Here is a 12,239-nt window from a genome sequence, read left to right as displayed (position 1 = left end):
GAAATATGCTTAAATGAATTTAAACTTCCTATTTTATTGTTTGTCTTTTTCAGTTACCTTAATGAAATATCCTTAAATAAATTTGGACATAATATCATTTAATCAACCAAAAAAACTCATGAGTTATCCTTACGTGCAAAATTTTAATAATGAAGATTTTTAAAAACGTGCATCATTAAAATGTTACCTAAAACATGCAACACTAATATATAACATGTATTTTTTAAAAAAATAATCAATTAAAATTGTTATTATCATTGAATATCATTATTTTTGACATAATTTGAGTTTTCGTTTACATCAAAACTTATCATATTTTAGGATAATTTTAATTTAAAATGTAATTTTCATATTTTTCAAACAAATTCTAAAAATATTTTTTAAATGTTTTGTTATAATTTTTTAAAAAATATTGAGTTGTATTTCAAATAAAAAGGTAAATATATTAAAAATATTCTAATTAAAATATGTAAAATTTAATATAGTTTTAAGGAAATGGTCAAAATAAAAAAAATTACACATAAAATAATCATGATTTTTGTTAACTGGGTGGATTATTATTTATATGATATCGCACACGAAAGAAAATTTCTGTTTTTACAATTATCTAATTAACTCTATATATTCTTTTTTATATTTTCTTATATGATATTACACATTCGTAAAAAAATAGATAGTTTAAGATGCAAAAAAAAATATTTACTTAATGAATATAATATGAACGAATATTACAAATATATCATTTAATAAAATAAATAATTAAAAATTGAAAATTCATATCCGCGCTGGTAGGATCTACTTTTTGTTTAAAATAAAAAAAAATCAGACGTACAGTTACAGAAACAGCATTAACTTTTTCGTAAAATAATATTCCTTTCACTTCCGGTAGGAATTTTTTTTGTTTGTTTCTACCTGAATATCAGAAGAACTAACATTATAGTTTTATTTAAAAAAAAACAAAAAAATAACTGTATAGTGCATCATAGCGTACGGCTTTGTCTGGTGATCAATTCACTAATTAATCTTTTTGACAAAAAAATCTAAGTATAAAATATTAATGAAAATATTTTTAAAATTGATAATCACATAGATTTGTTTCTGTAAACAAAACTCAACTTTATGCTAATTTAAATTCTATAATATTTGATTCCTCTATTGGAGAATTTTAATTTAATTTGAGTGTGATTCCCCTAATTAGTATTCATATGTTTAAAATACTACTAATTCGTGGGACCCAATAATATATTCGGAAACAACTTTGACCCAAAAATGAAAAAATGAAAAGCAAAAGAAGCTCTGAAAAGCCTTTATAATCACCGCGAGACCCAAAGATCTCAACAATCTCTCCCCCATCCCATAGTGTGATTCTGTTTTACTATCAGAGAGCTTCTTTAGAGAGTTTGTTATAACTGACTAAGTCGAGATAATGAGTGAACTCGAACGCGGAACGAGTCAGATGACGACAACCGAGACACACCGCACGACGACGTTTCTTGACTTGCTCCGACGCCAGATGAGCGGTGTGGATCGCACAAGGAGGAAGCGGACTCTCAAAGAACGGTTGAGATTCAAAGGCATCGGGTGCTGTGGGCCCATTAGGCGTCTCCATCAGCCCAACAATACTCTCCACAGTCCAACAACCTCAAGTGAAGACGAACTCGAAACCCGATTCGCTCCCGGGTCGGACATTGGAGCGGGCGCATCGTCAGGATCGGGTATGAACCTCGCGACGGCGTTAGAGGCGGAGAGATATAACCGGGGCGATCCGACGGAGGTCGACATGACGCCGACGAGAGTGTCGTTGATGAGATTGCTGGATGAGACGGCGGAGAGAGCCGTTGATGAGGGGAGGGAGACGGAGATATCGACGGCGTTAACGGGGAATGATACGGTGTGCTGCGTGTGTATGGGAAGAAAGAGAGGCGCTGCGTTTATCCCATGTGGACACACTTTTTGCAGAGTTTGCTCCAGAGAGCTGTGGCTGAACCGGGGCTCGTGTCCTCTTTGCAACCGTCCGATCATCGAGATCCTTGACATTTTCTGAAACTAATCGGACGGGTCAAAGTTATCGATCACTGTGAGTAACTACGTTGAGTGTGATAGGCGTCGAAGACAAAGTTTTATTACGGTTTGTACTTTTGTTTATGAGAAAGCTGATGTAAATGCGAAAAGAAATGCGAGAGATTTTGTTCACGAGGCCCATTAAATCAAAATCTAAAGCCCAATAATATGTCATCGTGTCCTAGCTTATGTTAGGGAGTAGCGACTTGGCCTTAAATATTTTAAAATATGTAATTATCTGATCGCTTGTATCTACTGTTCAAAATTACATTTGAAACACATCAAATTTTATAATCGGATTTGACAAAACAAAAATCAGAGCCATAAAGAGTGTGACTGGATGGTATTTATAGCAGTTTTGTGGCTCCGCCATCGCGGCTTCTTATCTCGGTATGTTTTACCTAATTGTCGTTTGGAAACAGTTATCTGGTTATAGCAGTTTTGTTATGTTGAATGCTTTGAATGTTTTCAGCCAATGAATGGGTGAAAGGCAAAGCTAAGGAGGAAGTTATGAGCATCAAGAACGCGCAAGTACCGTTTGTTTGTTCCTATTTATTTTTTCTAAGACATTAACATGATTTGTTGTGACTTGTGTTGTTGTCCGTACCGCATGACTATTGTCTTGCTTTGGTATGGTATTGGTTATTATGGTACATAAGATTTAATATGCCAACGCCAAACACCCTTGACTTCTTTAACTGAGAATAAATAAACATTGTGATATATCCCATGGAGTTTCTCTATTGAATGTGTGGTTTTTCTTTCTGTGATATATTTTGGCAGAGAAATAGCCAAGCATCTTTCTCTACCACCAGTGAAGCTACATTGTAGTATGTTGGCAGAGGACGCCACCAAGGCAGCTCTGAATGACTACAAGGACACTGAACAAACAGTCTTCTTCCACATCAGTCCATCATGCTTGAGGCAGGCAATGCATCCGCTACAGAAGTTTGCCACGAGAGAGACTAGGACCATCTTGTCCAATAAACTTCTAGAAGCTGTCCAAATGGGGACCAAGTCTACAGTAAAAGCTCTCAGTTCATTTCCTCTTCTACTCTATCGATGTGTTTCTTCAATCTATGTTACTTTTCTTCATGCCTAGTCCAAATCCAACGAACCAAATTGATGGAAGCCACATCAGTGGTTTAAAAAAAAATTCAAAACAACAATATATGAAATTATACAAGAGTTTAACCAATTTTCGCCTATTTAAAATCCAAAAATTACTGTGGTTTAAATCAAAAGAATTACTGCAACTTAAGCTTCAATTGGCTACCACAATTTAGAAAACAAATGATGGCGAATTTTCCATTCCTCAAGTTTTATACCATTCATGGTGAATTTTGTCATGGAGTCCATTCTATTCCTCTCATTTCCTTATGAATGAAAAAAATTATAAGAAAAAAATTCTTCTCTAATTTCTATGAGGAATGAAATGAACACAAATTCATATATTTTTGGATTTTTCATTTCCTCGACTGAATATTTTTTTTCATTTTTTTATCCATTTTCCATTCAATTCAACAGTTACCAATTGAAGCTAATAAATAAAGAAAATGAATAATTGGATTAATTGAAATTATTTTTTACCCAAAATCAGTTTATTTAAAATAATAATATAGAGTTATTTGTAATATGTTTATTTAATTTTCATATATTTAAATTATAAATATTTAAATTTAAAAATATAAAAATAGCTAATTACTATTATTTAGTTATTTAATAAACATTAACATTCTTGCATCAAATATTATGTAAATGCATCTTTTGCAAATTAAATGCATATTAATGTTAAAACATACGATAAAATCTATGTTAACAGAAATGCAACAAATGAACTAATTAAATTTAAGTCAGCTAACTATAACAACAAAAATATCTATAAATTGCTGAAATTGCCATTGAAATATAAAGTCAGTTTGGTGGAGATATAAAAATATCCAGATTTATTTGAAACAAATGGAAGCAAAGCAAGGTACAACAGTTCAGGTAGATCATGTGAGATGATATATACATGCAAGACATACTTTATATATTAAAGCACAAGTCACTTCACCAATCAAATTATGACACATGGAAAATAAGTTTTTAAGAAAATTATTCAAGAAAAATCTATCACAATATTTCAGCGACATCTTTTTTTTTTTTTTTTTAAACTTCATTTATTATTCTCATAATATTTCATCCACGTAACTGACCATGATCTTAAACAGTTTTCTTTCTTATATTAGTTTTTCATCTACAAATTTACTCTCTCTTTTTTCCTTTAGTTTTTCAGTTTTTCTCTATCTTCTCCATTATGAGCAAGACAACGGATCCTTTCATATCTCCTAAATTTCAGTTTGATCTCGACCAGTGCCTTCATATCTACTTTCTTTTTTTGCACCAAATCTAAAATTTTATCCCTCCTAAGTTCATCGCCAACAAGTTCTTCGAATGATATGGATTGTGGCGGTCGAATTTAAAATCAAGTCGAGAAGAGATTGATACTGGTAAGGTGATTTTGAAGAGATTCAGAGAGCTTTAAAAATTTGTTGCAGGTATGCATAATTTGCAGGTATTAATGGTGGTGGTGTGTAATGAGTTCATATGAGATTTTTTTTTAGCAAAAGCAGAGTAAAAAATATAAAATAAACATTTGTATTGTTCAGTCTTAAAATTATTTCAGTTTGCTGTAGACAAGTATGAGAAATAAGTAATTTAGGTTTATTTATACCTCTGCAACAAATATTGGATCTGTGAAGAGACCAGTCAAATGTTAACAGAATAAACTAATGAACTTTGCAGGGTTGATAGCATACCTCTTGTGGAATATAGTGGCAGTAACGTAGCTTGGATCAAACGAAGAGGTTACTGTTTTTACCCGAATGATCAGACTCAATTTGTTATTTCCACTGATCATGTTCACTAATCTGATTTTGATGCAATCAGGTCCCACTATATGGTACGTATATCATCTACTTAATTCTTAAATACTGGGAAATGTATCAAATTCTTTTTTCTCTTCTTCTAAAATTAATACTATTTTATTCTTTTTGTATGATCCAGCTTGAAATTGTTTTATGGGTTAATCATAGGAATATGAAGGGACAACAAGGTTGGACAAATAGATTTAAGAAATCAGACCATGCATACTAATGTAAATATTTACCACTTTTCTTTCAGTTGTTTTATTGTTATTGAGTTTTTTTGTTTATCATAGATTTATACAAGGCAAAAGAAAGACAGCTCATGTTGCAATCAAAGAACGTGAAGATGACATATTGGTGTTGTTGTTGGGACGATATTGAAGTAATATTGTAAATAAAAGTATTTTAGTTTATTACCCCTGTAAATTGTTATGATTTTCTCGATATATATTATACATATTTTATGGTTTTATTATGCATATACACATTAACACTTCTGTACTCTTAACACCCAAGAATAGTAGAGACAACATATGTACTGTTAGTATACTTTAAACCCAAAGTGTAATATTAATATGTGTTCATATTATATGTTAAATTTATAAAAATAAAGATTTTTTTCCCGTACGTAGTACTACGGGACCGAAAACTAGTACAATCACTAAAGTGTAAAGTCATGCCTATATCTTCTGGAATCATTCTTCTTCAGCACCTATTCATCATAGCGGCAGCACATACAATTCGATACAAAAGTCATTATATTTTCGCTAGGAGTGCAGGTGCCATCATGATAGTTTCTGTTCAGATCAAGGCATCTGTCCCTGCAACTTGCCTGGAAGAGATTGCCGGGCCAACATATACCATTTGGGATATCACACGCCCCCTCCACTTCTGTCCAATCCATACAAATAGACACATTTTACAAACATGTATGTGTGTAATTAAGATCTTGAAAAAAAAAGAGAAAAATTTATAGTTTTCTTCTGTACCGATAGGAGATAGGAGGAGGACGGAGAAACAAACGACAACTACAACTACTAAGCTTAACTTTAAGCTCCCCATTGCTTTTCTTTCTTTCTTTTTGTAATTTATTTAGCAAAGAAGGATTTTATTTATAGCACTGGATCGACTAGAGGGGAGAGACACTTATTCAAACACCAAACTTTATTATACTTTATATTTACTAGCCATTAGTTGGCCATTAGTTGGCCCGTACTATAAGTTTATTAATTTTTAATGTAAGACTCTCCACGACGTGATCCACCACGCATATTATTCAAGACAAACAAGCATTACTTACTCATATCTCCAAACACATGAAATAGGCTCACCATGAGTCTATGTATATGTCAATAAAATCATATTATATTTACTAAGACTGGTCTCCACGACGTGACCCCCTCGCCCATTAATATCCTAAATTTTCAAGGCACAAAGGAAACATTCGTTTATTCCCATCTCCAGTACATAGAAAAAACAGGAAATATGCTGATCATCTATATGTCCCTAACATCATTAAGTAATAAATATAATATATGAAACAAGGCATACCTAGTTGTTACCTACCGGTGTGCTAAATGTTTTTTTTAACGTGCTTAAATCATTTCCAATTGAACACTATTATTTTTTCTATATTTGACACTAAAATAGAGTAATTATATTATAGAGTTGGAGTATTATAGAGTTGGATTTGCTACAATGGTTCACTCTATAATAGAGTTACACTATAATAGAGTGAAATATAGAGTAAAAAAACAACATTTTTCTATATTTCACTCTATTATAGTGTAACTCTATTATAGAGTGAACCATTGGAGCAAATCCAACTCCATAATAGAGTTATTCTATTTTAGTGTAAAATATAGAGGAAAAAAATAGTGTTTCATTGGAGATGCTTTTAAGGTTTATTTGTGAGTGAAAATCTTATATGTGATTCAACATGTTATCTCATCAAAACCTACTTGGATCCAGATGATGATATTTCATTTCTATCAAAACAGGAGACAGAGAGGTGACGTTTTCTTTCACCAAAAATAGGAGACATTAAGATGTCTTTGTTCTCTTCTACTTTCTTGATGATAAACATTTTTTGGTTTTTTTTATCTTTATTTATTTATTTATGCTATATGAAGAAAGTTTTTTATTAGATTTTTAAGAATTTTTTTTGCTTGCCTTTTCTTTGGTCACATCATCACTATACTTTGATTTTATTATCATTTTAATCTTTTGTAGTATCTGAAATAAGACAAAAAAAACATGCGACTAACAATCAAATTCATGTAAAATTCTTAACATATAATACCTTTCTCAACAACTTTTCTTCGAATTAAATGTAGCCAAAGTATTGACCTCTTCAATTTAGTTGTGATCTTAGCTATTTCATTTGATATATGATTATGATTTGTAATTTGTATTTTGTAGGTCAGACAACTAAATTTTTTTAGTTATATAACGTTTTCTGATTTATTTATTTTAATAATAAATAATATATTAGCATGGATTTGAGTTCAAACAACCAAAATATGTTTTAAATATTTGACTTTTTTTACTGGAATTATTTATCTGAATTTGCTTTGAATGAGGCAACTATTGGTTAAAGGCTTTATTTTAGGTTTGTGATTGTTTCATTTTACATGGAATATGATTACGATTTGTCAAAATGAATGAAGATTTACTTTCTGAGATTTCTGATGAAGAGATAAGAAGTGTTTTCCATATCAGACCATCCAGTGCTCCAAGACCGGATAGTATGAGCGGTTTCTTTTCTATAAGTTTTGGCATAAAATTGGTGATCAAGTTGCCAATGAAGTCAAGGAATTTTTCAGGTCATGCTCGTTTACAAGGGATTGAAACTTCACCCATTTATGTTTAATCCCGAAGATTGTAAAACCCACCCGAATGAATGACCTTCGACCAATCAGCTTATGCTTTGTTTTTATGAAATCATCTCGAAGATTATGGTAAAAATACTACAGCCAATTTTCCATTTGGTAGTATCTCCTAATTAGTCGGTGTTTGTGCCAATAAAACAGATCTCAAACAATATATCGGTTGCTCATGAAGTAGTCAACTGTTTAAAAACTTGTAAATCAGTTACATCTGAGTAAATGGCCATAAAATCGGATATGTCAAAAGTTTATGACAGCGTCGAAGGGAAGTATATCAGATGTCTGCTGCTGGCTATGGGTTTTTATGTGAAATGGGTGGAGCTTGCAATGTTATGTATCTCATCATTCTCGTATTTATTTTTAATCAATGACCAACTTCATGGGCTAATTATTCCCCAAAAGGGTTTGAAAGAGGGGAATTCAATGCCTCTTGCACTTTTTGTCTTGTGTGATGAAGGCTTGTCTCATTTGTTAGCAAGAGCATAGGAAGCATGAATTATAAATGAGATCAAATTTTTAGATTTTCAGTTAGTCATCTTCTCTTTTGCAGATGACAGTCTTTTTTGTGTAAAGATAAGAGTGGTCAAGCAAAAGCACTGCAAGAAATCCTGAGCGTATATGGTGATCAGGCAATAGGTCAAGTGATTAGTCTTCAAAAGTCGTTCATAACTTTTGGTGCATAAGTAAAGGAGGAGCTTAAAGATAATATTAGAGATTTTAGTATTTTCAATGAAGGAGAGCATGGATTTACTTAGAATTACATGAATGCTTTAGTGGTTCTAAAGTGAAGATGTTTGATTATATAAAATATATAAAAAAAAGATGCTGAAGAGTAGATTATTAGGCTTGCAAGAGCCCTCTCCTTATGAGGAAATGATATCCTTTTGAAAGCAGTGGCTCTAGCTCTTCCGATATATGCAATAAGTTGCTTCAAGTTGCGAAAAACAACAATCTCCAATCTCACAGGCGCTATGGTTGATTTTTTTGTGGAATTACTTAGAACACAAAAGGAAAATTCACTGGATGAAATGGGATAAGTTGTGTTTATCAAAAGAGTTAGCTGGGTTAGGATTCAAATATCTAGATAGTTTTCACCATACCTTGTTGGCACAACAAGCCTGGAAAATCAATGGAAGGTTTTCCTAGAAAAGCCAGTTTCGAAGAACCCTGAAACAATTTTAGTCTTTACGATGGATTTTTCAGATTTGAAAGTTATTTCCTGAAGTGATTATATGGTTTTGCATATTTTGACGTGGGAAAGAGAATGTGAATGTGGTTATAAATAAGATAAAAGGGATTCAAAATGGTTTCATTGGTCTCTATTGTCGCAGTAAATAAAGAGTTTTGTGAACCAGAGTAGTGGGAGCCCGATGTTACAGATGAGAATGCGGAGAACGTCAACATTGTCCGAGGGAAACGAAGAGGGAAGAGGATGAGCCAGCGTTGGAGGTGATAGGGCTGAGAAATAATGTAGGCCAAGATGTGGGCTTCTAGAAACAGTCGAACACAATTAAAAGAAGCTCATATGACTTTGTTTAGAGATGTTTTTTTCAAGTGTGAAAATAAAAATGAATTGGCATATGTTGATGATGTGACATATTTTAATTGGTCAAAATTTTGAAATGACATAGACAGCTTCAGCATATTGTCAGATTTTTCAGATTTTATTTTCTATCATTTTTTTATAAAATATCATATTAATATTAGATTAGTGTAGCATTTATATTTGGTTATATACACTATACAACATATATATGTAGATGTTTAAATTCATACAAAATTAAGATGAAACCAATAATTTATAAGTTAAGATATACTGTTCTCTTAATGTTTTAAACAAATTAATTTATTTTGTATATCTTTATTATAAACGTAGAGTTCTTATATGTCTATAAGTAATTATTAATGATTCAAATAATTATTCATATTCTCAGAACAGTATCCAATTTTACTTTTTTTAGTTAAATATATTGTAGGATATATGTGTGATAGCCATCGTGACGTGTTGACTTGTTAACTAAAATTGTACTAGATTAAAGTCTATACATTATGCTGATTAACGAATCAGCCGGTCCGTTCAAGTAATCCGGTTAGACTAATTCAGTCCAGATCATGAAATAACCTAACAATAACTAGTACATCAGATACTATAAAGATCTCAGACGGAAACTCCTAACGCTGGTTTGGAAACCGATTTTTAATAACCGAGCCGGTCTGACTGCTGGATGCTGGATAATTAAGCCCACCCCACAAACTGCATACGGCCATATACATTATTAGAAAACCGGAGTCCACCCGTAAACGCCACCACACCCACATGAAAGCGTTTGGCTGCTGTTGAAACTTCCACGACGCGTTCAAGGCCGTTGATGATTTGGTAACGTGCATTGGAAGATAAGCCAAGGAACCGATGATCAAGCATATAGGATACAGAAAAGGGTGAGCATTTGTAAGAAACGATATAATTGACATAAATTGGTTATTTAATTGTACAAAACCATTGTTATAGTGGCAGCTTCTAGCAGTTCCTCGGCCACGGAAAGTCCTGGTCAAACGTTTCAAGGATCACATTCTCTCCAACAGAAACTCAATCTTACGTTCATAGCAATAAAACAATCCTCTAGCTTTTAGCTCAACTCATCAACCTCAGCTTTGATTTCTCTTTTGAGTTCTTCTTTAAACTCTGCAAACGTGCCTTGGAAGAAAGTCACTGTTCCATCTTGTACAACCCAAATCTCACTCTTGTCCTCGTCCTCACAGACACGTGATATGAGCCTCGAGTCGTGACTCACCAACACAACTCCACCTTTGAACCCATCCAGTGCATCCGCCAAAGCATCTATAGTCTGCATGTCCAGGTGATTTGTTGGCTCGTCTAGAAGCAATAATTGAGATGGAGACAAATTTGCAATTGGAGTTAAATGGTTGTTACCAGGTAGCCCAAACTTGCCCAGCTTGGCACGCACCGCCTTTTGGTCGCCCTCTTGGTCAGGATGAAGACGAAGAAGGTAGTGTCTCCCGCATTGTTAACTGGTCTACAAAGTGCTGGGAGTACCTGCCGATCCTCAGCTTCTGGCTTCGTCTCACTTCACCCTCTGTTGGAACTAAAAAGAGTGGACTTTCCAGCTCCGTTGGGTCCAACTATCACTACTCCATATCTATGCCTACGTCAACATCTGAAAGCCTGAAATCTGGCATGTCGGGGTAGCTGAAGCTAACCTCAATCAACTGCAAAAGAGGTGGAGCGAGCTCGGTTGGTTCTGGAAAATGGAGCACCACGCTATATCGGTACAGACAGTGTTGAGGAAATCCAGTCCGTGTGAGACAACAACCAAAGTGTTCTTCCAGCGACACAAAACAGCTCTGAGGTCCAGATGCTTGGTGGGTTCATCTAACAACAAAAGAGAGCTCCGGCTAATGATATTCTCATCCTCCAGCCACCACTGAAGGACTTGGTTGGACGCACTTGCATATCTTTTGTGAAGCCCAACCCCGCAAGAAATTTTGTGTAGCCTCTCGTACAGCTTTTCTCCAGTATCATCATCGGAAGAAGAAGAGTCCTGCAGAGCTAGAGCTTCCTCCCAACTGCTTCCAGAGCAGTCTTGTCATCACTGGCCACCTCTTGCTCAACAAGAAGAATGTCAATATTCTTGGGAACTGGAAGCTTGCTCCATGCTAAAAGCTTTAACAGAGTAGACTTCCCTTGTTCCATTAGGGCCGACCAAACCATACCTTTTTCCATGTGAGACGGAGAAAGACTTGATGGCTATGTCTTTAACGTTGGCATCACGTGTGTCTTCTCTAGGGATGTTAATATGGGCTCAACCTAACAGAGTTAGCCCTAACCCTGCAAACCCATTTGTAATCCTAACCCTCATTTTTTAAATAGGGTTTAAACAGGGTTGACCCTAATAGGACCAGGATTTAAATTCTAACCCTTTTATTTTGATTCACACAACTATTATACAATATTTAATAATGTTTTTCACCAAAAGAAACTTAGAGTCGAGTTTTCTCGCCTAGAACTAAACAACGAAATTTTCCGTCGAAACCGCAAAATCGAGTTTTCAACAAAAACAACAAAATCGAGTTTTCTCTCCAAAAACGCAAAATCGAGTTTTTCGTCAAAACTTTAAAATCGAGTTTTCCCGCCAAAAAATCAAAATCGATTTTGCGGTTTTGGCGGAAAAACTCGATTTTGCGGTTTCGGCGGAAAAACTCGATTTTACGGTTTCGGCGGGAAAACTCGATTTTGCGGTTTGGGCGAGAAAACCCGATTTGCCGGTTTCGACGAAAAACTCGTTTTTGATGTTTCGGCGGGAAAACGCGATTTTGTAGTTTTGGCGGGAAAACTCGATTTGCCGGTTTCGGCGGGAAAACT

The 12,239-nt window shown here is 34.1% G+C and overlaps 1 protein-coding gene, 1 long non-coding RNA gene and 1 pseudogene across 2 annotated transcripts; 2 read left to right on the top strand and 1 right to left on the bottom strand.

Annotated features, from left to right (window-relative positions):
• Nucleotides 1-1,301: 1,301 nt before the first annotated feature.
• On the top strand, nt 1,302-2,267 carry LOC106304841 (death-associated inhibitor of apoptosis 1-like). The gene has a single exon (XM_013741226.1). It carries the CDS (start codon nt 1,427-1,429, stop codon nt 2,042-2,044), a length of 618 nt encoding a protein of 205 aa, XP_013596680.1. The 5' UTR covers nt 1,302-1,426; the 3' UTR covers nt 2,045-2,267.
• A 2,045-nt stretch (nt 2,268-4,312) lies between these two features.
• LOC106305393 lies at nt 4,313-5,343 on the top strand. The gene is made up of 4 exons (XR_001262978.1): nt 4,313-4,601; nt 4,849-4,910; nt 4,993-5,005; nt 5,110-5,343. It is a non-coding gene; the product is annotated as an uncharacterized LOC106305393 (long non-coding RNA).
• A 5,048-nt stretch (nt 5,344-10,391) lies between these two features.
• Nucleotides 10,392-12,239, bottom strand: part of LOC106303349 — a 2,645-nt pseudogene continuing 797 nt past the window's right edge.

The sequence above is a fragment of the Brassica oleracea genome, chromosome C7, assembly GCF_000695525.1.
Source record: "Brassica oleracea var. oleracea cultivar TO1000 chromosome C7, BOL, whole genome shotgun sequence".
In the NCBI taxonomy this organism is placed as follows: Eukaryota; Viridiplantae; Streptophyta; class Magnoliopsida; order Brassicales; family Brassicaceae; genus Brassica; species Brassica oleracea.
Note: the sequence above shows the minus strand (reverse complement) of the source record. Positions and strands in the feature narration are given on the sequence as shown.